Here is a 24,307-nt window from a genome sequence, read left to right as displayed (position 1 = left end):
CTGAAATCGTGAGGAGCCTCCTTACCGCTATGTTCCACAAATGACTGCATGAGCAGAAGAGACATGATCATGACGTCCCGACACGGAAATTCCTTTGTAAAGTGCATTTACTATCATTCTCATAAAAGGCTTTACATCGCACCACTTCACTGCTCCATTATAACTAAAGGTAAGGGGTTCGAAACGAGCTCAAACTGGTTCCAAACAATCGTCGGGTCACCAACTCCTCGTTCCAAAATGTCCTATTGCCCTGCACGACCCTGTGTGTGTGTGTAATATATATATATATATATATATATATATATATATGCACACACAATTATACACAACACCGGTTTATGTGAAGCACATGCCCTACTGTGCAAAAGTTAAACACTGCTATGTTATAACATGACAGAGGCAGAAAGAGATCAGAGGGTAAACTCAAGTGTTGGTGGGTAAAAGGTGTAGGCTTCAGTGGGGCAGGTGGGCAAGAGATGAGAGCCAGCATGAAAGACTGATGAGCTCACTCACTGATGGGTCTGACAACCGGTTGGCATCTGGAAGGGTCAGGCGACTCAAGTATAGAAAGGGAACGGCTGTTCTAAGGTAGAGGTTTGACAAATAAAATACAATAAATAACAACCAGTCTGCTTACGCAATGACTCTGATCCCAGTCAGGCTTAGAACACGCTATTAAGTGTTAATACAATATTATATATTATAGAGTTATAACAATATTGTGGCCATATGCGGTTCAAACTGTTACCACAAAGTTGGAGGCACACAATCGTATAGAATGTCTTTAGATGGCGATGCATTCAAACCAGCTCCATGATCAGATGCTTTCCGTGAGATGGAGTGGAAGATCTCCTGCTATAGATCTCTTAAAGCCTATTGAACACGTTTGGGATGAACGTGAACGCACCCCAGGCCTCCTCACCTCACCTACATCAGTACCTGCCTTCTAACACGTTTGAATCCACAAAATCTCTACAAAATCTGGTGGAACATCTGGATATAAAGAATGGAGGTGATTGTAACAGCAAATTGGGACTAAATGGGAACAGGCCATCTTTGTGGACAATTCTAATTCTCAAATCCTCAGAGAGTCTTTTCCATGAGGTGCCATGTTGAACATCCAGTGGTCAGTATGAGAGAATTGAACTCAAAGCACCACATTTTAACTGCTCTAATACACGATACACAAATTTGTATGGTCCGGTCAAGCAGACAAAAACATGAACATGATGAATAGGACATGGTTAAATGACGTACAGCTGTTATCACCGTCTTTACTGCTATATAAGCTGCACATTGACTACTTTCTCCTATCCAAGTTTCATTTCTATAGTATAGTCCCTTGAGAAGATACTGTGAGATATATATATATAACATTTGCCTGAGACTATCAAGCCTCAGATGAATATAATACTGCAGACAAAAAAGTACAACGATTCGGTGCTATCATTCATGTATTCTGAAAAGTTTTCCCCAAAAAAGTGACAAAAACATTGTAAAGAAGATCCTGCACAGCACGAAGTCCAAGAAGCCCAATCCAACAGACAGAAAGCAAACCCAGCTTTGTGCTCACAGACAGTAAGAGTTATGGTTCACGTTACAAGCCCACGTCTCTGCATCTTTTCAAAAGCATGACCGGTATTCTGACACGTGAATGGAACCTCTCTCTGGTCAGGAGGAGGGTTTTTTCGATTTCAGCAGCAGCCCTTTATTCTGCCTCTGCGAACCCTTACTGGGCCGGGCCTTGGACCCGTTCGAGTCCGGCAAGTCCTTACATTGCAAAGAACCGGGCGCCACGATGTCCTCGTCCATGTCGTCCATGTCTTCGGACATGATGAAGGGTTGAGGTGTGGCGCGGCCGCCCACGAAGCTGGGGTCGAGGTTGAGGGCGGAGACCAGTGAGGGCAGACCAGGATTATTCACTACTGTAAAACCAGTCAGCATCTCGATCTGCTGCCACCGGTGCAGTCGCTCCCGCAGGGCAGCTGTTACCTCCGCCAGAGCCTGCCTGAGAGAGGGAGAGAGTGAGAAAGAGAGAGAGAGGGGGGGCAAGACAGGGAAAGAGAAGAAAGAGTAAAAGAGAGATAATGAAAAGTAAGCGAGTAAAAAATGAGAGAGAAAGAGAGAGGCAAAGTGTGTGTGAGTGAATAAGTGAGTAACGAGAGAGTAAATAAGTGAGAAGTAATGAGTGTGAATGAGTGAGCGAGAATTAATTAGTAAATGAACGAGTAAGTAAATGAGATGGTGAGTAAATGAGTAAGCGAGAGAGTAAATGAGTGGGTGAAGGAGTAAATTAATGAAAGAGTTATTGAGCAAGTGAGTGAGTGAATAAGCGAGTGAACGAGTGAGCGAGTGAATGAGCCAATGAATGAGCGAGCGAGTGAATGAGCAAGCGAGTGAGCGTATCGATACTGTATATAACTCCATGAAGACCAGACTTCATTAATTTAACATTAATGTAAGAAAGTAACAGTCACTTGCTGAAAGACAGGAGCGAGGGATGTCCTGCAGTCAGGTTCAGAGATAAAGAGGTGAACATGGTGTAAACATGAACGCTGACTCACTTCGCTGACAGGATTTTGTGATCCACATCATCGAGTGAGGAGCTGTGTGCCACGTGAAACGTCCCGAACAGTGTGTTCCGCTTCTTCTTTATTTTCTCTGCCTGGGAATGAGACATTTACACTCAGATTACAGACAAGCAGACGATAAGCAGACGACAAGCAGACGACAAGCAGACGACAAGCAGACGACAAGCAGACGACAAGCAGACGACAAGCAGACGACAAGCAGATGACAAAATATGTCTCCAAATGGCCATTAAACCCTGCATTATTAAAAAAAACTACACTGCTGCATCACCTAATACTATTTCTTTCATTTAGATAGATAGATAGATAGATAGATAGATAGATAGATAGATAGATAGATAGATAGATAGATAGATAGATAGATAGATAGATAGATAGATAGATAGAGATAGATAGATAGAGATAGATAGATAAATAAATCAATTTTGACATTATATTTCTAATAATTCTAATGACAACAATGTCCAGTTTGGTGTTTAGTGTTTGGTGTGTGTGGTGTCATATAACCCACATCCAAAATTGTTCTTCATTTTTCATAAAAAAAAAAAAAAAAAAAAAAAAAAGTATTACATCATTTTTTTCCATTATTTGATCTGGTAAAACTCTTGCATATTTTTTTTTCCATGGTTCAGAATCGTAAACCTTTGGACTCCATGAAAATGGAAAGACGGTGTAATACTCACCCCCTCTTTGGCGATCAGCAGCTGTTTCTCTGCGTTCTGCTTCTTGATGTTGTAGTACTGCACCTCCACCTCGTGTGTGAGCTGCAGCCATTTCTGTAGAGCGTCAGGTGGAGACCAGCTGCTGCGCGACTCCAGCTCTTTCTCTGCCTTCTTCAGGGCCATACGTACCTGTGGGGGGCGCCAGAGCTGGGTTAATACATGCAAAATGTGGCGGAGAGGGGGAGAGAGAGAGAGAGAGAGAGAGAGAGAGAGAAAGAGAAAGAGAGAAAGCCTGGACTGGTTAAGGACGGAGCCCTAAGAATTATAATGTGTTGTTTCCCAGCAACTAATGGAGATTTGGTTGGGCGCATGGAAAGTGCGAGCGTTTCCGACTGCATTAGGTCCGAATGAAGAGATAAAGCATACAAAGTGCGATAATAAATAAAACTGCGCTTATTCAGTGTTGCGTGATCGAGATCGAGAGAGGGAGAGAGAAAGAGAGAGAGAGAGAAACAAGGAAAAACTACTAATTCAACACTTATCTGGTGACGACAGTAACTGAGTCCGTTGAACTCCCAAAATCCATCACACACACATTCAGACTTCATTCCTTATTAAGTAGTGAATAATCAAAACTAAATACTGCACTGATATTCAGGACGATGGAGGAGAAGTAACGGCGGCTCCCTACTGGTGAAAGGTCATGGTTTTAAATCCCAGCACTACTGCTGCTGGGGGCCCTGACCCATGAGAAAGACCCTTAACCCTCACCCTCACATGCTCAGTGTATAAAACTAAAAGAAAGAAAGAAAGAAAGAAAGAAAGAAAGAAAGAAAGAAAGAAAGAAAGAAAGAAAGAAAGAAAGAAAGAAAGGTGAAAAAAAAGAAAGAAAGAAAGGTGAAAAAAAAGAAAGAAAGGAAGGTGAAAAAAAAAGAAAGAAAGAAAGAAAGAAAGAGAAAGAAAGAAAGGTGAAAAAAAAGAAAGAAAGAAAGGTGAAAAAAAAAGAAAGAAAGGTGGATAGAACAAAGAAAGAAAGATGGACAGAAAGGTAGAAAGAAAGAAAGAAAGAAAGAAGGAAAGAAAGAAAGAAAGAAAGAAAGAAAGAAAGAAAGAAAGAAAGAAAGGTGGAAAGAAAAGAAAAAGAAAGAAAGAAAGAAAGATGGACAGAAAAAAAGAAAGGTGAAAAGAAAGAAAGAAAGGTAGACAGAAAGGTGGAGAGAAAGAAAGAAAGGTGGAAAGAACAAAGGAAAGAAAGAAAGAAAGAAAGAAAGAAAGAAAGAAAGAAAGAAAGAAAGAAAGAAAGAAAGAAAGAAAGAAAGAAAGAAAGAAAGAAAGAAAGAAAGAAAGAAAGAAAGAAAGAAAGGTGAAAAGAACAAAAAATAAAAAGAAAGAAGCTTTATACTTAAAGCACAGTGGTAGCATTAATAAAAAAGAAAAGAAAAGATAAAGACTAAAAGGTGAGAAAGAAAGAAAGAACGAACGAACGAACAAAAGAGAGAAAGAAAGAAAGAAAGAAAGAAAGAAAGAAAGAGACAGACAGATGATTTATACTTGTCACATGTACATTACAGCACAGTGAACTTTCATCGTGTATCCCAGTGATGTTCGGAAGCTGAAGTCAGAGTTTAGAGTCAGCCATGTTACAGGATAGAGGGTTAAGGGGCCATGCTTAGGGGATCCTATGCATCTGTACTTTACTGAAGTATTTCCATTTCGGAAGACTCGAACAAATCTTTTACTTTTTCCTCAACTACCTTTTGTGAAATCAGTCATTCCTTTTTATGGTAAAACGTAACAAACCACCGATCAGGGTCGAGCGCACGCTGTTTTAAACTTGTTCTCATTGCTGCTTGGTGTATCTACTGATCACTAACATACAGTTCAGCATCTCACACGGCCTTATTTACATGATTTCTTTAAGTAGTTGAAAAGAAGGCAGCAGGTGAACATTTTGTCCTCAAAGTTGATGTTAGAAGCAGAAAAAATGGGCGAGCTTAAGGATTTGAGCGAGTTTGACAAATTGTGATGTCTAGACGTCTGGGTCAGAGCGTCTCCAAAACTACAGCTCTTGTGGGATGTTCCTGGTCTGCAGTGGTCAGCATATATCAAAAGTGCTCCAAGGAAGGAACAGTGGTGAATTTGATGCACGTGGGGAGCGAAGAATGGGGCATGTGGTCCAACAGACTGCTGAAGAAGTTCATGCTGTTAATGATCAATGGGTCACGACTGATTTAACAGCAAAAGGGGGAACCAACACAACATTAGGCAGGTGGTCACAATGTTATGCTGATGTGTGTAGTTTGTACCAAGTTTGGCCTGCGGGACCCTAGTTTGGCGCAATGACACTTTGGCGCAATGATTTACACTGCCACCTACTGGCCTTTTTGTTTATGATCAGTACATCAAAATTAATCAACTTCTTACTGACTTTAATGTACACTAAGATGAATCAGACACATGGATTATAAATACTGAATATACTTCGTCGATGAAAGTGGAAGGGAAGATAGATAGCGAGTGATGAAAGTGGCTTAAGTAGAGAACCGGAAAGAGAAACAGAGTGACTCTTTTGTTTCCAGACTCGTAACGTGACTCTAATGAGGCACTGCGGTACATTAACATTGCCGAGTGGTAAAGCTGATACACCACCACGCCACATGGTATCCTCTTAGACCATCTGTAATCGTGCATGTAATCGGTTTCCTGTTTTATTACAGGAAGTCAGGGAGGGGGTGTGCCGAAGGAGCGCACTCATTTCCTGTCCCTGCAAATACAGATAAAATGTCTAAATAGAGGGAGTGGAAAAGAATTCATAGAATTTTCTCACCGTGCTTGGGTTTCTAAAAGCAATGCAGACGTTCACTCTTTCTTCGTCTGTCTGTCCATTCTGCAGGTTTATTCTCTCGGTCTGTTCATTCCCTGTGTGTCTGTCCGATTATTCCATCCGTCTATCCATTGTGTGTGTGTCCATCCATTCTGCCTCTATCTATTTTTCCATTCTGTGTCTGTCTGTCTATCTATACTTTCTGTCTCTCCATCCAGTCTGCCTATCTATTCTGTGTATCTGTCCATCCATTCTGTCTAACTATTATTTCGGTCTGTCTGTCCATTCTGTGTAGCTATTCCGTCTGACCGTCTATTCGGTCTGTCCATTTTATCTCACTATTCTGTCCATCATTTCTTTTCCCTGTCAGTTACCTAAAGCATTCCAGCCATTCGTTCTTTTTTTCTATTCTGTTTTTCCAGTCGGTTCATCTTTCTATTGAAATGTATTTGTATTATGAAAGAAAGCAGCTGATGTGATGATAAATTAAAAGTATTTGTTTCAAGACTTTGTAAACTAATGTTTTTTTATTTGTTAAAAATGATGATAAATAAATTGCTAACAGCCTAAACTGGGATTATATTTACAGTGTAATTTTAATGGGGATTAATTAATTAGGAGAGAGAGAGAGAGAGAGAGAGTGAGAGAGAGAGAGAGAGAGAGAGAGAGAGAAAGAGAGAGAGAGAGAGAGAGAGACTGCATTAACACAACGCAGTGAAATCAAACGTTATTGAGGAACTCATTCTCTCCCTCACACACAGACACACTCAGTGTGGAGATCCAAAGATTTCAGCAAACAACCTGAAATTGGTTTCCGCAACAACCTCAGCCTCACTGCAGAGAAGACCAAAGAGCTCATGGTGGACTTCCAGAAATCAGAGAACCAGTAGATCATTCTTCCTCTACATCAACAAGACTCCAGCTTTAAGTTCCACCTCCCTGAGAATCCATCCTGCTACCAGAACACTTCAATTCTGTTAAGAGTCTATACTTCCTGAGGAGACTGAAGAAAGTGTGCATCCCCTGAATCTTATCCTTTTTCCCTTCCATTTGTATTCTCTTATATGGATGGATGGGTGGATTAATATCAATCTACTATCATGTGTCTCTTTATATCTCTCTTTCTATCTATTTATCTATCCATCAATTCACTTATCTTTCAGTCCATCTGTACAACTTTCAGTCTATCCATCTATTGATCCACCCATCTACATTTCCATTTGCCAATTTGTCTATCTACCCATCCATCCACCCATCTATCAATTTAGAGCACAGTGTTTGTTTAAAGAAGGGGGGGTTGTAAAATACAACCAGTTTTTCCTTTGGATTCTTTCGATCATAGCCACTGGCATTGTCAGTCACACGGCCACAAAAAAGAAGAATAAATAAGTAAATAAAATAAATTATTAATACAGAAAAAATCTTGTGTGGTTAGAGCGAAGGCTTGACTTACAAATTTGACGCCTCCTCTTTTAAAAAGGGGGGAAATTGGATTTTTTTTGGTTGGTTAACTGGATTCCTTACCATCTGTGGTGAGAACTAAAGAGATGTTTGTACGTGCAGAAAGAAAAATCGGTTTCTTTCAGGGGGGAGCCATTAATTTTGCCACCTGTTCCAGCTCTTCCTCGGCGTATTTCTGGCGGCTGAGCTCGTTCACCGTTCCCTCCCGCAGCTCGCGTAGACGCTGAGCCTCCTGCTTGGCGGAGTTGATCTCGTCCCGGAGTTTCTGCTCCAGGTTGACCTTCTCCACCTCCACGGTGCGGTGCTCCTCCTGGGCGATTCGCAGCCTGAGCATCGAAACGGAGTTCGTTATTCGAGATTAATGGTACACTATTAGATTAACACCAATCGCTATATCAAGTCAAGTCAAGAAGCTTATATTGTCATTTCAACCATAAATAGCTGATGCAGTACACAGTAAAATGAAACAACGTTCCTCCTGAACCCAGGTGCTACATAAAACAACAGTGACAGAACAGAAGAACACAAGATCCTTACCACATAAAGTGCATGTGTGCAAGTGGTGCAAACAGTGCAAAAGACAACACAAGACAGTGCAGGACAACACACAATACACAAAATATAAAAATAAAAACAGCAATAGCTCCGCCAGTAAAACCTGTCGTGACAGAATAAGGTGCACAGTAGCAGAAAAATGTAAACAGAATTGTGCAATTCTACAATAGCAGCAATCAAAATAAACTGAACAGTGACCAAAGGATTTGGACAGAATATTGTGCAAAAAGAGCAAGTCCCGGAAGATCAGCAACAAACGGCATGTAAACATTTTGCGATAATGAAAATATATGTACAAACATATAAATATATATCTCAGAGGTGTCAGGGCTTCAACACTATTAAAAGCACTGACCTACATTTACAACCTCAATCTTAATATTTGTTTCATGAAATTGTATTAATTTATTTCCAACAGTTTATTCTCTTTATATCGTAGCGTTTCTCTTGGCTGCACTGCTTCCAGTACGTGTATGTTAGATTTGTATTTGTCCAATCAGATTCCAGCCTCTATGTGCTGCCATGTCAAGCTAATCTGCCCAGGGCCTTCAGAATCAGTACTGCTGGCCGATGTACCTTAGACTTTATTATCAATTGGTCTGTTTCTTTAACAAGATTTTGGAAGGTGAGAGGATGCCTGAGGAATGGAGAAGGGCTTACTGGAATAAGAATAAGGGAGATGTGCAGACTTGCAGTAATTACAGGGGAATTAAGTTGATCAGTTACACCATGAAGTTATGGGAAAGAGTAGTGGAAGCCAGGCTGAGAGAAAAAGTGACCATCTGTGAGCACCAGTACGGTTTCATGCCGAGGAAGAGCACCACAGATGCCTTATTTGCTTAGAGAATGTTGATGGAGAAGTACAGAGAAGGTCAGAAGAAGTTGCATTGTGTGTTTGTAGATTTAGAGAAAGCGTAAGACAGGGTGCCGAGAGAGGAGTTGTGGTATTGTATGAGGAAGGTAGGTGTGTCAGAGAAGTATGTGAGGGTGGTGCAGGACATGTATGAGGACAGTGTGACAGCAGTGAAGTGTGCAGACTGGTTTAAGGTGGAGGTTGAACTGCATCAAGTTTAGGCTTTAAGTCCTTTCATGTTTGCAGTGGTGATGGACAAGTTGACAGACGAGGTCAGACAGGAGTCTCCCTGGACTAATGTTTGTGGATGATAATGTGATTTGTGGTGAGAGTAGGGAGCAGGTGGAGAAGAGCCTGGAGAGGTGGAGGTATGCGCAGGAGAGGAGAGGAATGGAAGTCAGTAGGAGTAAGACAGAGTACATGTGTGTGAATGAGAGGGAGGGCACTGGAGGGGTGCGGTTGCAGGAAGAAGAGGTGGAGAAGATGGAGGAGTTCAGGTACCTGGGGACAACAGTGCAAAGTAATGGAGAGTGTGTTAGAGAAGAGAAGAAAAGAGAGCAGGCAGGGTGGAGAAGAGTGATGGCAGGAGTGATTTGTGAGGGTGAAAGGGTAAAGTTTATAGGACTGTGGTGAGACCTGCGACAGAAGGTGGAGCTGGAGGGAGCAGATCTAATGATGTTGAGGTTTTTTTTTTGGAAATGACGATTAGAAATTAGTTTATTAGAGGGACAGCGCATGCAGGACATTTTGGGGAGAAAGTGAGAGGTAAGATTGAGATGGTTTGGACGTGCACAGCAGGGACAAAAACCTGGAATGTCAGATGGTAGGATTGAAATTGATCAATCAATCAATCAGATTCACCGTTATATAGACCAAATATAATTCATTGGAAATGTATCAGAGCACAGAATATATATTTTGCTTCTAACTTTCACTGTCACTGTATCGGACATTTATTTTAATCCTGGCGCTCCAATACAGCTGTACAGTAACAGGAAGTCAGACCACACATCTAATATTCTCCGTTCAAAGCTCTGTGAATCTGGGTGTGAAAAACACCACTGAAAAGAATCTACTCGCTCAAGGTCGCTGATTTTTTTCCCCTCCATATCTGAACTGAACGTTGTGTGGTTGCTAGGCTCCCAGCTGTCCTTGTTATTCCAGCCTCCGGAGTGGGCGTGAGGTAGCTGTGACTGAAACAACACGCCTGTGTGCTTAAGAACGCCTCCTACAGAGGCCGGCACAGGGCTTAAACAGGGCCAGGAATCTCAGGATCCAATTACACACACAAGAAAGGACAGCAGCTGAGTGTTTAAACATCTCTTTGCATTGCTTCCATAGTAAAGGAATGTACCTACACAAACCTGGGTTGAGAAATCTAAGACTTGTTTGATAAACCATTTCTTTGGACTAAAGTTTGAAATACTGTAAGCAAGACATCAAACAATTATTTAGTCAAGTTGGGATTCAGTTCCCTTCGAAACAGGAAGTGCCATGAGTTACACAGCAGCCAATAGCCGCTCCAGATACGGCAGATCTGAACAAGCATGAACCTGAACAAGCCAGACAACGGCACGTTGAAACGGCTAAACGTGAAGAACTGCATTCCTCAGAGTATACCGAGAAGCTTTTCTTCAGGTGTAGAGGATTCCTCATGTCTTTATGGAGTTGGTCGTAAATCTTTGAGCTTCAGTACCGGTGCTGATGATAAAAAGGTGCAGGGTTTTCTATATTCCTTTGCCTCAGCCATTGTAATAAATGATTTTTGGCCTGTGTGTTACCTCATTGTTATAACCCTGTGAATAAGGAAGTCAGAGAACTACTTTCTTTTCCTAGTCACCCAGGTGTGCATTACATTAAACCATTAAAAGGGATATACAGGGAATTTCAAAAAGGTTGAACCGATATCATGACGCATCGTCATGGAATGTGTCAGTGACCATTTGAAAGAGGAGTTATTTGAGTTGATTGTGAGTATATTACTTGTGACTTGGACCTGGGGTTTTGTATTACTTTTCCTATATACAGTGAGGAAAATAAGTATTTGAACACCCTGCTATTTTGCAAGTTCTCCCACTTAGAAATCATGGAGGGGTCTGAAATTGTCATCGTAGGTGCATGTCCACTGTGAGAGACATAAAAACCAAAAAATCCAGAAATCACAATGTATGATTTTTTAACTATTTATTTGTATGATACAGCTGCAAATAAGTATTTGAACACCTGAGAAAGTCAATGTTAATATTTGGTACAGTAGCCTTTGTTTGCAATTACAGAGGTCAAACGTTTCCTGTAGTTTTTCACCAGGTTTGCACACACTGCAGGAGGGATTTTGGCCCACTCCTCCACACAGATCTTCTCTAGATCAGTCAGGTTTCTGGCCTGTCGCTGAGAAACACGGAGTTTAAGCTCCCTTCAAAGATTCTCTATTGGGTTTAGGTCTGGAGACTGGCTAGGCCACGCCAGAACCTTGATATGCTTCTTACAGAGCCACTCCTTGGTTATCCTGGCTGTGTGCTTTGGGTCCTTGTCATGTTGGAAGACCCAGCCTCGACCCATCTTCAATGCTCTAACTGAGGGAAGGAGGTTGTTCCCCAAAATCTCGCAATACATGGCCCCGGTCATCCTCTCCTTAATACAATGCAGTCGCCCTGTCCCATGTGCAAAAAAAACACCCCCAAAGCATGATGCTACCACCGGCATGCTTCACACTAGGGATGGTGTTCTTGGGATGGTACTAATCATTCTTCTTCCTCCAAACACGTTTAGTGGAATTATGACCCAAAAGTTCTATTTTGGTCTCATCTGACCACATGACTTTCTCCCATGACTCCTCTGGATCATTGGCAAACTTAAGACGTGCCTGGACATGTGCTGGTTTAAGCAGGGGAACCTTCCGTGCCATGCATGATTTTAAACCATGACATCTTAGTGTATTACCAACAGTAACCTTGGAAACGGTGGTCCCAGCTCTTTTCAGGTCATTGACCAGCTCCTCCCGTGTAGTTCTGGGCTGATTTCTCACCTTCCTTAGGATCATTGAGACCCCACGAGGTGAGATCTTGCATGGAGCCCCAGTCCGAGGGACATTGACAGTCATGTTTAGCTTCTTCCATGTTCTAATGATTGCTCCAACAGTGGACCTTTTTTCACCAAGCTGCTTGGCAATTTCCCCGTAGCCCTTTCCAGCCTTGTGGAGGTGTACAATTTCGTCTCTAGTGTCTTTGGACAGCTCTTTGGTCTTGGCCATGTTAGTAGTTGGATTCTTACTGATTGTATGGGGTGGACAGGTGTCTTTATGCAGCTAACGACCTCAAACAGGTGCATCTAATTTAGGATAATAAATGTAGTGGAGGTGGACATTTTAAAGGCAGACTAACAGGTCTTTGAGGGTCAGAATTCTAGCTGATAGACAGGTGTTCAAATACTTATTTGCAGCTGTATCATACAAATAAATAGTTTAAAAATCAATTATGTCTCTCACAGTGGACATGCACCTACAATGACAATTTCAGACCCCTCCATGATTTCTAAGTGGGAGAACTTGCAAAATAGCAGGGTGTAGAAATACTTATTTTCCTCACTGTGTCTGTATATATATCTACACTGAAACTAACTAACTTTACACAGGCTTTACCGAAAGAGAGTGTCTGTTACACGGTGTAACGGGTGAAATATGTTGTGGCTCCTTTAAGAGCAGAGCGGCCTTTTGAGAACAGCACATCACTGCATTCTACCAGTATTACTGCATGTGTGTGCGTTTGCGACTGAGGATTATGTGCTTATTATTTTCTGATGCTCATTTCTAAGTTTCTTTGACTAACCCGTAACGCTGTTGCCAAGAAAAATAAAAAGCACGAGTTTTGGAAACCTGTCTGTGCTTATATGATTTCATTTGCAATTGGAATTAGTGAGCTCTCCCTTCACCCAGACTCAACGCGTTACAACGGCTTGTATCTAAACAGTAGCCTACCAAGAAAGTCATTGTTCACTGTCTTCCTCCTTCCTTTCACAACTACTGTATTTCTCTCGGGAGTTTATCTTTTGGTATCGTCGGTCTTGCACACATGCAGTAATAGCGGAAAAATGCGGTGGCAGCCTATTCTCAAAATGGCGCTCTGCTTTTAAAAGAGCCACAACATATTTCACCCGTTACACCATGTAACAGACACTGTCTTTCGTTAAAGCCTGTGTAAAGTTCATCAGTTTCAGTGTAGACACTGATGAAACTGCGGCTTATAGACAGGTGCGGCTTATTTGTGTTTAAAATCCAAATCTATATCTATATCTATATATCAATGACAATTTGGTTAAAAAAAATGTCCCCTCATATTAATTCATTGGGATGGCAATACCTGTGTCAAACACTTATTTTTTTAATACAACCAGGCATTTTTGTTATTTATTTTTTTTTTTTTTTAAAGGTTCAAGCGGTTAAACAATAAGGAATATTTACAGAAGGCACCAAAGCAGCTTTACAAAGTAAATTATAGTGCCAGTAAGTTTGTTCCTTATCATTATAAGTGAAAGGGAAAAACTCCCCGAGATGGCAGGAGGAAGAAACCTTGAGGGGAACCAGACTCAAAGGGAACCTCATCCTCAACACCAAATGTCCATATATTACAGTTCATTGTTGAGGTGTTCTGTTCAGTGATGTTCTGTTCACTAAATGCAGAACTCTTTTTTTTTTTTTTTAACTATAACAGGATGGTGATATTAATTACAGTCCAAATCCATCCTCAAAGTTCTTGAGTTGCTCAGTAACTTCATGGATCTTTAAGCTGTTGATGTGGAACCATAACAAGCTTAAATCAAGATACAGTTCTATCACTGAATTCATGCATGTCTGCCTGCATGTCTGCCTGTCAGACCAAGACCTACAGGTCTAATGACCATATAAAGAAATGTAGCTAAAAGAAAGTTAGCGTGCGAGTAGGCTGAAGAATAAACAAAATAATATCAAGAATAGTTTAGATTAAATGATCCTGTTTAAGTTACACTTACAACTATGACCTGTGCTTAACTGGTTAATCATTAGCAGAAGCTTTAAAAGGCCCAGGTCTTGAAAGTCTACAGTGATATCTACATTTATATTTATGGCATTTGGCAGATGCCCCTTTCCTGTATGACCCACAACAGTTCTTTTTAAGTCTCTATCAATAAGTTGAATGTACAGGTGCAATGCTGGTTCATTGAGACATGAACCTTCAGCTGAGTGGTTAAGGCATTGGACTTTGAATACAAAGGTCATTAGGTTCAAACCCCAGCCACACCAAGCTGCCACTCCTGGCCCCTGAGAAAGACCCTTGACCCCACAGCTGCATAAATGAGACAAATATAAGTCAGGACAAGAGCATCTGCCAAATGCAGTAAAAGTGCTGAATGACTTTCTCAGCCATATGTGGTGCAAACTGTTCCCACAAAGTTGGACGCACCCAGTTGTATAAAATTTCTTTGGACGTTGTAGAATTAAATTTTTCCTTCAATTTAAGTAGTGTTCCAGCGTGACAATGCAAACCATATGTGAAAGACGTGCCGGCCGGCGAGTGCAATCGGGTGGACGCTAAGAAAAGGTGTGCCGGGCCGCGAGGAAACTCCAAAGAATACCAATTGTTAATTCATAAATTTGTCCTCATAAGTTTCTTTTCTAATGAGCGAACCAGTGCTGACAGGGGTGAAGGAAGAGATGGTATGAGGTAGAAACCTCGAGAGGAACCAGACACAAATGAAAGCCCATCCTCATCAACTACTCACTGATGGACAATTGGGTTGTGGTCAAAGTACACAAAACTCAAAATACGTAAAATATGAGTCCAGTGAAAGTCAAAGTGTCCCTTTAAACTTTCACTTGAACAAAAGTTTTTGCCTTTAAATGTACTTACCGTAATTTCCGGACTATAAAGAGCACACACTGAATTTTACAAAGATGTTCATTTTGAACATAAATAAGCCGCACCTGTCTATAAGCCGCAGGTGTCTACACTGAAACTAATGAATTTTACACAGGCTTTAATAAAAGACAGTGTCTGTTACACGGCTTGTATATAAACAGTAGCCTACCAAGAAAGTCATTATTCACTGTCCTTCCTTTCACAACTATTTCTCAGGAGTTTTTCTTTCGGCATCGTCGTGTGTTTAAAAATCACCTCGGTGAAGCTTTTCTTCCGATGCCGTGCAGCTCAGAACACAGGGGAAATGTGTTTTCATGCCCGGTTGTTTTCAGCGTGACGAATGATTTGCATTTCCTGTAGACAGTCCGAGTGAGCGGCAGGTCAAACGTTATGATGTGGTGCGGCCCGATCCAGTGGGAGCGCATCTGATTTAATATAAAGAGTTTCATTGGTTCACCTGAACCCGTTCTGCAATTTCTTTGGTCTAATGTTATGGGGCTCAGTTTTTTGGCATGACGCTCGTGAAACCGGGAAAAACCCAGGAAAAAAAGCTATACATTAGCCGCTTCGTTGTTTAAAGCGTGGGAAAAAAGTAGCGGCTTGTATTCGGAAAATACGGAAAGTATCCAAAGTACTTTGATTTATTGCAACTATAATGTTTAAAATGTGACTCAGCACACTGATCTATAAATAGAATGAGAATAATGAATCAAAGACGGATTTATTTCTATTACAATTATCATGAGCCCAAAACCTTCTTTTCAGCTACTCAATAAATAAATATATATATATATATATATATATATATATATATATATATATATATATATATATATATATATATATATATATATATATATACATACAGTGAGGAAAATAAGTATTTGAACACCCTGCTATTTTGCAAGTTCTCCCACTTAGAAATCATGGAGGGGTCTGAAATTGTCATCGTAGGTGCATGTCCACTGTGAGAGACATAATCTAAAAAAATAAATCCGGTAATCACAATATATGATTTTTAAACTATTTATTTGTATGATACAGCTGCAAATAAGTATTTGAACACCTGTCTATCAGCTAGAATTCTGACCCTCAAAGACCTGTTAGTCTGCCTTTAAAATGTCCACCTCCACTACATTTATTATCCTAAATTAGATGCACCTGTTTGAGGTCGTTAGCTGTATAAAGACACCTGTCCACCCCATACAATCAGTAAGAATCCAACTACTAACATGGCCAAGACCAAAGAGCTTTCCAAAGACACTAGAGACAAAATTGTACACCTCCACAAGGCTGGAAAGGGCTACGGGGAAATTGCCAAGCAGCTTGGTGAAAAAAGGTCCACTGTTGGAGCAATCATTAGAACATGGAAGAAGCTAAACATGACTGTCAATCTCCCTCGGACTGGGGCTCCATGCAAGATCTCACCTCGTGGGGTCTCAATGATCCTAAGGAAGGTGAGAAATCAGCCCAGAACTACACGGGAGGAGCTGGTCAATGACCTGAAAAGAGCTGGGACCACCGTTTCCAAGGTTACTGTTGGTAATACACTAAGACGTCATGGTTTAAAATCATGCATGGCACGGAAGGTTCCCCTGTTTAAACCAGCACATGTCCAGGCACGTCTTAAGTTTGCCAATGACCATTTGGATGATCCAGAGGAGTCATGAGAGAAAGTCATGTGGTCAGATGAGACCAAAATAGAACTTTTGGATCATAATTCCACTAAATGTGTTTGGAGGAAGAAGAAGAATGAGTACCATCCCAAGAACATTATCCCTACTGTGAAGCATGGGGGTGGTGGCATCATGCTTTGGGGGTGTTTTTCTGCACATGGGACAGGGCGACTGCACTGTATTAAGGAGAGGATGACCGGGGCCATGTATTGCGAGATTTTGGGGAACAACCTCCTTCCCTCAGTTAGAGCATTGAAGATGGGTCGAGGCTGGGTCTTCCAACATGACAATGACCCGAAGCACACAGCCAGGATAACCAAGGAGTAGCTCTGTAAGAAGCATATTAAGGTTCTGGCATGGCCTAGCCAGTCTCCAGACCTAAACCCAATAGAGAATCTTTGGAGGGAGCTCAAACTCCGTGTTTTTCAGAAACCTGACTGATCTAGAGAAGATCTGTGTGGAGGAGTGGGCCAAAATCCCTCCTGCAGTGTGTGCAAACCTGGTGAAAAACTACAGGAAACGTTTGACCTCTGTAATTGCAAACAAAGGCTCCTGTACCAAATATTAACATTGACTTCCTCAGGTGTTCAAATACTTATTTGCAGCTGTATCATACAAATAAATAGTTAAAAAATCATACATTGTGATTTCTGGATTTATTTTTTAGATTATGTCTCTCACAGTGGACATGCACCTACAATGACAATTTCAGACCCCTCCATGATTTCTAAGTGGGAAAACTTGCAAAATAGCAGAGTGTTCAAATACTTATTTTCCTCACTGTATATATATATATAAAAAATCACACAAATGAGGCCATGGGTGTTTATACATTTTTCCTCTCTAAATGTTCTCCATGTAGTTGAGTAAAAAGTCAAATATTTTACTTTGAAATGTAGAAGTTACAGTGAAAGTCTCTCTAAATAGAAATATTTTAGTAAAGTACAGACACACGGGAAAAACTACTTAAGTGCAGTAACAAATGTACTTTTTTTTCCAAAAATAATAAAACTGTAATGATGAAATGATACTGATTAATTATTTCTCAACACCCAACAGTTATGACTTCATTCCGACGTTTGCTGCCTTCCACGAAAATGCCTGGATCAAAACGTCGTTTTTCATAGTCTCGAACCTTCTCAGTGAATTTCGTGATCGCTAAAATAAATCGATGACTTCCTGCGTTTTGATCAGGAGTGACGTATTACCAAGTTGAACCGGAATTCAGGCATCTTCAGAACATGAACGCGCGCGGAGCTGCGCATTTGTCAATTTTATTCCCGGGAAACGTCGTACCCAATTTACATATTTGTGACTGTAATCGATTCCTTGCTGCGTTTTGTCTGAACACAGGCACCAGACGGGGCTGTCTTTATTCCGAGAGGAAAAGGAAAAGTACAGCCTGCCGGAAGCTTCTGAGACACGGAAAGAACAACATGGACGGGACGCCCTGTAAGACGATCCGATCCGAAAGAAGGACCGGGGGATGGAGGAAATATCAGAGCTGTGATTTCAAAAGCCTTTTAATACACAAAGGTGTGATGTTTGCCATGCGTCCTGCAAAGCACCATGCATTCGTCCTAATTTGAATAATCTGTAGATGACACATATAGATGAGAAATTTTAAAGCAGCTGTTCTCAAAGCTTATACTGATCAGATCTTTTCCACTCACAGTTCCTCACGTATGGAAACGTCCGCCTCGGTACATTTCGTTCTGCCTGGAAAGGATCGAACTCCACGGGCGTGATGACTGTCTAGATTTCCGCTCGCTGAACGGAATTTTTTTTTTAAACGATCGTTATATTGTTAATAATTTGCAAAAAAAAGATCATCGGTCAAGGGTGGAATCGCAGTCATGTTTAACGCTTCCATGCAGAGAAGCTCCGTTTTTAGATATTGGTACAAGATGAGATCACCTTCAGATCACTTCAGAGCACTGCTGAAAAAACTATTTTGGAGTCTGCACTGAATTTTTTAAGGTCCGATACGTTTATAAAAACAAGATACGTTTACCAAAATCTGCTATTTCTTACAGGATCCAATATTCCCCAATATCCCCCCACCCACCCACCCACACATTCTGTTTTCTCCAATATCTAATGTTTCCTCTGAATTCTGATATGAGACACAAAGTCTCCAAGTGTAGGAATTAAAAACACAAAGTATAAAAAAACACAAAGTATCAAAGACTAAGATTTAAAGACAAGAATTTTCAGACACAAAGTATCACATTTTTAAACATTCAAAGTCTCAAAGAAAGAAAGTTGTAGACACAAAGTCTTAAAAAAGCAAAGCCTAGTATTTAAAGACAAAGTTTGAGACACAAAGACACACAAACACAATGCCATAATGACTCAGGGTTTAAGTCTCTAGAATGCAGTGCAGTTGATTCTTGGCTTTTTTGAGATCCGAGATGTACTAAAGCACCGCCGCATCGCTCTAAAGGTGAACCGAGGGGTGAATCCCAGAGCACCACTATATCGAAGATGAATGACATTGTGGGTGATGTAGGAAACCTTTAACCAAAAGTTGGTACAAACTGATATTTTGAAAGTCACTAGAAGGTCGCTGGTTTTAGTTTCCGGTTTAGACATCAATCTTTCCATCTCACTTACACAGTGACATTTACTACACACTAAACACTACTGACTTCTTTAACGCTTTATTACATACATTACACATGTCCACTTACTTCTGCTGGAGGTCATGGAGGCTCTGCTCGGCCCTCTGCAGCCCCTCCAGGTCTTTCATCATCTTCTTCATGTGGTCTCTGGAGTAGCGGTTCTGGATGTACGCGAACCAGCAGCCCCCCATCCCGATGACGATCGACACCACCAGCATGAAGTCCTTCAGATGGTTGTGGCTGTTCACTGTGAAGAGCAGACGGAAGAAACCTACACTGAAGCTGAGCATTTTAATGTCACGTGTTTCATTCAACTTATTTGACTGACGTGCACGCACACACACTCACTCTCTCAGTCTCACTCACTCTCTCCATCTCTCACACTCTCTCTCTCCATCTCTCACACTCTCTCTCTCCATCTCTCACACTCACTCACTCTCTCAGTCTCACTCACTCTCTCCATCTCTCACACTCACTCTCTCCATCTCTCACACTCACTCTCTCTCTCCATCTCTCACACTCACTCTCTCTCTTCATCTCTCACACTCACTCTCTCTCTTCATCTCTCACACTCACTCTCTCTCTTCATCTCTCACACTCACTCTCTCAGTCTCACTCTCTCTCTCCATCTCTCACACTCACTCACTCTCTCAGTCTCACTCTCTCTCTCCATCTCTCTCACTCACTCTCTCCATCTCACTCTCTCTCACTCACTCACTCTCTCCATCTCACTCTCTTTCCATCTCTCACACTCACTCACTCTCTCTGTCTCACTCTCTCTCCATCTCTCACACTCACTCTCTCTCCATCACTAATACTCACTCATTCTCTCCGTCTCACTCTCTCTCCATCTCTCACACTCACTCACTCTCTCCCTCTCTCTCCATCTCTCCGTCTCTTTCACTCTCTCTGTCTCACACACTCACTCACTCTCTCCATCTCTCACTCTCTCTTCTGCTCTTCTCCGGTTTGGACTCTGGACTGTTTTCTGGTTTGTGTTTCTGCTCTGCCCTTTATTGTTGTTTGCCGGCTCTTGGATTATTTGGACTGTTTTTAGGATTTAGTTTAGTCTCTGCCTGCATTGCCCCGTGTGCCTGTGGTCAGACCCTGGACTGTTTATTGGACTTTGTTTATGCCTTGCTGCCCCATTGCTGGGTCCTCACTTAACCAGTCACACCTACACCCTGTGAGAATCTCCATCCATCTCCCACTTACTCTCTCTCTCTCTCTGTTACTCTCTCTCTCAGTTACTCTCAATATATCACTCTACTTCTCCAACTCACTCTCTCCCCCTCTTCTATCTCTCTCTCCAGCTTACTCCCCCATATTCTGTCAATCTCAATCTTTTACCTCTATCTCACTCTCTGCCCCTTCTCTGTCACTCCATCACACTCGCTTGCTTTCGTCCCCCCACCTTTCCTCAATCCCTCTCTCCAGGAATACCACTGATCCAGACCCCTTCTTATTTCTGGACCTTTCTGATCCATGTCGTGTTAAAATAAAATCAAATGAAATAGAACTGTGTGAACATGAAATGCCGCCCGCGATGGTTCAGAAAAATAACGCGATATCTACGTGGCGCAATACCGACATGAACAGCGGAGGCAGAGTAGAACCACATGACTGCGTGACTCAACTGTGTTCAACTGAATAAATAAATAAACATCATGGCTGAAATCGCAATCTTAAGTACAGCTTCAACTTCCTGTAATTTTACACTGGGAAAGCGCTGAGTCTTAATCTACTGGATGTTCTTTTTAGATCAGCAGTAAGAGGGATTTGATTTGAGTGAAATTCGATTCAATTTGATTGTATAGTATAAACGCATCGTTCCAAAGACGCTGAATTAAATAAATTCCCTGAGTTTATCACTATTGAGCAACCCAGTAGCAACAATAGTGAGCATCAAAACCCGTAGATGTGATGAAGAAACGCTGAGAGGAACCAGACTCCAGAGGAAATCTATCTTCATCCTTAACACCAAATGTCCATTCATTACAGTTCCACCATTGTTGAGGTGTTCACCTGTTCACTGATGGACACTCGAATGCAAAACTGTTCACGACAGTTGGAACCCTGAGATGGCGTAGCAGCCCAAATCAATCTTCATGATTCCAAACTTGAACCCTCCACCATAACCTCGTGGATCTTTACGCTGTTCCAGTGGAGAACATCCTCAGCTGCAGTAAGCTGCAGTTTTTAATTAACAGCTCACGATGGATTACGGAGGTCAAGAGAGCAGAAACGGCACGATCATTGCTACTCCATCAAAAACGTCTGAACGCGGATATTTCCGGAGATGTGAATACTCCAGCAAACATTCTTGTCCAAATCCGTTCATTTGTTGATGGGCTGCATTGTGCCGAAGAAATTCTTCAGAATTAACGGTTACCACAGAAACTATAGAGAACCTGGAAAATGTGCATTAATGTGAAAATTGCTTATTTATTTACCGCCCTTTATTCTGCGCTGTGGTACAGACGCAGACGAGTGGAAAGTCCAGAAGATGCGTGTTGTACAGGTGTGTGTGTGTGTGTGTGTGCGCAGACGTTCTGCAGATGCTCCTCAAGGTGTGGATTTAAATCGTTGTAGAGACACAGAAAAAACCCACAGGCCCACATACTTACCTTGCAATTGTGTGTGTTACCTGAGGATAAGGCTCATGTATACACACACACACACACACACACACACACCATCAATTTACTTCAGTGCCTTTCCTTTTTTTAATGCATGACCCTTTTACACACACACGCCTTTGTCGTGTTTTCCTGTTGTGTGTGCAGGAAGTTACAGCTCTACCTCTGCCATGTTAATCTGTATTCGATGTGACTCTCATGACACGCCTCGTTCTCCGTATCGTTGCGACACGTCGTATTCACGTTCGAGAAACGGTTTAGCGACGAGAATTCGATCTACATATCTTTTTTTTCACTTTATTGTTTAGAAAGTGAGCGATAATTCGAGACCAATATTTGATGAGCGCATCTGCTAATAATTATATATAAATAAACGGGTTTTTACTGATGCAAAAATGTCAGGATACAAATGCAAACTTGTATGCGATGCATCACACCGGCAACTTTTACGCCGACAAACCCGAAGCGAATCGCTGAATCTTATCATCCCTAATGCGCACACACACACACACACACACACACACACACACACACACACACACACACACACACACACACACACACACACACACCTTAAAACAGAATCTGGGAGGAGTTTTGACTTTCCTGTCACTACCAGCTGGATTTTAAGCTTTGGAGTACAAAGGGCTAAGAAAGTGAAATGTGTCACCTATTTGGCACTGTGTGTGTGTGTGTGTGTGTGTGTGTGTGTGTGTGTGTGTGTGTGTGTGTGCGCACACGTGATAAAAGCTGACGCGTGGAAATAAAAGGAAAGCACAAAGCGAGCGAGCCTGGCTGTTAGAGGTGAACGTAATCACGTGGTGATCAGCAGGGGGCAGGTACGTCTGAGAAACGCGGCTGTCACACACAGACCTGCACAGCACCAAGATCCTCAGCACGTTCACCACAGCTGTGCCTTTTCTCACTCACACTCACACACACACACAATAGGATATGTCACATGCAGACCCATTGCTTCTTATCCCCGTCTGATCTTTATACCTTCATCTTTTTTTCCCGCCTAAACACTTCAGCACACACACACTGCTCGGTTTCATGAAGAAGAAAAAAACGTCCCCCCCACACACACACACACACACACACACACACACACACACACCAAGACTAGACGTCGATTTCTACCACAGAAAGGATGAAAAACATCCATCCATCCAGAATTCACATCGAAAAATAACAGGACACCCGATTCTTCCATCCATACGTGATTCCTTCATGGGAATGTTGGAGGCGCACCTTTTTTAAAAGGCGTCTCCAGACGCCGGAGAATGAAAAAAATCTGATCAATGAACACATGGGTTCTTTGGAACATTCAGAAAGGAGCACATGTGAATCTTATGGTCAGGTGTCACGCTGGTGAAGGCAATGTCTGGATCTACCGCAGTGAAGTCTGCTAAAAGAAGGAACGCTCGCATGGCCTGTGGTAATAGAAATGCAGATACGATCGCATGTAAATGATGAATAGCAGGAGGACACGTGACGCACAATAACGCACTGATCCGGCGTTGGCGAGCCCGAGGCGTAACCGCAGAGCAGAAACTCGGACTGAAGCGCTTATCTGTTCCAGAGAGCGCTAGAGGTCTGTGCTTAGCATACCGAGCGAGTCTCTCTCTCTCTCACAGCTCATGAGATCTTCCAGACGAGTCCAGGCTTATCGGGGAGCAGAAGCTAAGTGGGTGTGGCTTTCGAGAATCGGACAAACAGCACAGATGTTTTTTATGGAGAGAAAAAAAAAACGGGACGTGTAAAGAAACGAGTATGAGCTTCATCCGTTCCTCATGGAAGCGCTGTGGGTGATGAGATGCAAATCATGCAGAAAGACGAGTTCACAGTTAGGCTGCTTTGCATGTCCAGGGAAAGTTAATGCGCTCATGCAAACCTTCAGGCAGAATTCGTACGCAGAGCGTAGAGGGATTTTTAGATTCTCTTTATTACCGTTTTCTTCTCGACTGTCCGACAGCATGGACTATCGAACGTCTGGTGTGACTGGTTATAGATGATCATGCCAGCTTTCTGTGCTTTTTTTTTTTTATAAATGAGAGGAAGAAGAAAAAAAAAAAAGAAAGGAAAAGGAGGTCTTACTCATGGGGGCGCCGAACAGAACGGTGTCCAGAGCCTTCAGCTGGAGTTTCTGACTGTGACTGCGGTCCAGGATCTTCAGCACGCTCACCATGAGAGTAGAGTTCTTCATAGCCAGACTGAGGAATAAATAAATAAATAAATTATTTATTATTATTTTTATATTATTATTATTAATGAGGGTAAAATAAAAAGATGGACTTAAAAATATTATAAAATGATAAAAGCACATTTACACGCTTGACTTCTTATTCATTATTTCTTTCTTTCTTTTTTCCCTCTTTCTCTAATTCTTTCTACTGATTCCTTCCTTCCTTCCTTTTTTTGTTTTTATTCTAGTTCTTTCTTACTTTCTTTCTTTCTTTCTTTCTTTCTTACTTTCTTTCTTTCTTACTTTCTTTCTTTCTTTCTTTCTTTTTCTTTCTTTCTTTCTT

General features: G+C 41.7%; 1 protein-coding gene across 7 annotated transcripts in view; it reads right to left on the bottom strand.

Annotated features, from left to right (window-relative positions):
* stim1a (stromal interaction molecule 1a) overlaps positions 1-24,307 on the bottom strand; it is a 47,998-nt gene that overhangs the window by 6,699 nt on the left and 16,992 nt on the right. For all 7 annotated transcript variants that reach the window (XM_083547874.1, XM_083547875.1, XM_083547876.1 and 4 more), the window contains 6 exons: positions 23,877-23,992; positions 19,207-19,384; positions 7,687-7,864; positions 3,275-3,442; positions 2,565-2,665; positions 1,776-2,008 (listed from right to left, as the gene is read on the bottom strand). In XM_083547874.1, the coding sequence (XP_083404000.1) occupies positions 1,776-2,008; positions 2,565-2,665; positions 3,275-3,442; positions 7,687-7,864; positions 19,207-19,384; positions 23,877-23,992 (974 nt within the window). The remainder of the gene's footprint in view (positions 1-1,775; positions 2,009-2,564; positions 2,666-3,274; positions 3,443-7,686; positions 7,865-19,206; positions 19,385-23,876; positions 23,993-24,307) is intronic.

This window comes from Silurus aristotelis (assembly GCF_946808225.1).
Source record: "Silurus aristotelis genome assembly, chromosome: 8".
Taxonomy (NCBI): Eukaryota; Metazoa; Chordata; class Actinopteri; order Siluriformes; family Siluridae; genus Silurus; species Silurus aristotelis.
The sequence above is the reverse complement of the archived record's forward strand: the minus strand, read 5'-3'. Positions and strand labels throughout refer to the sequence as shown.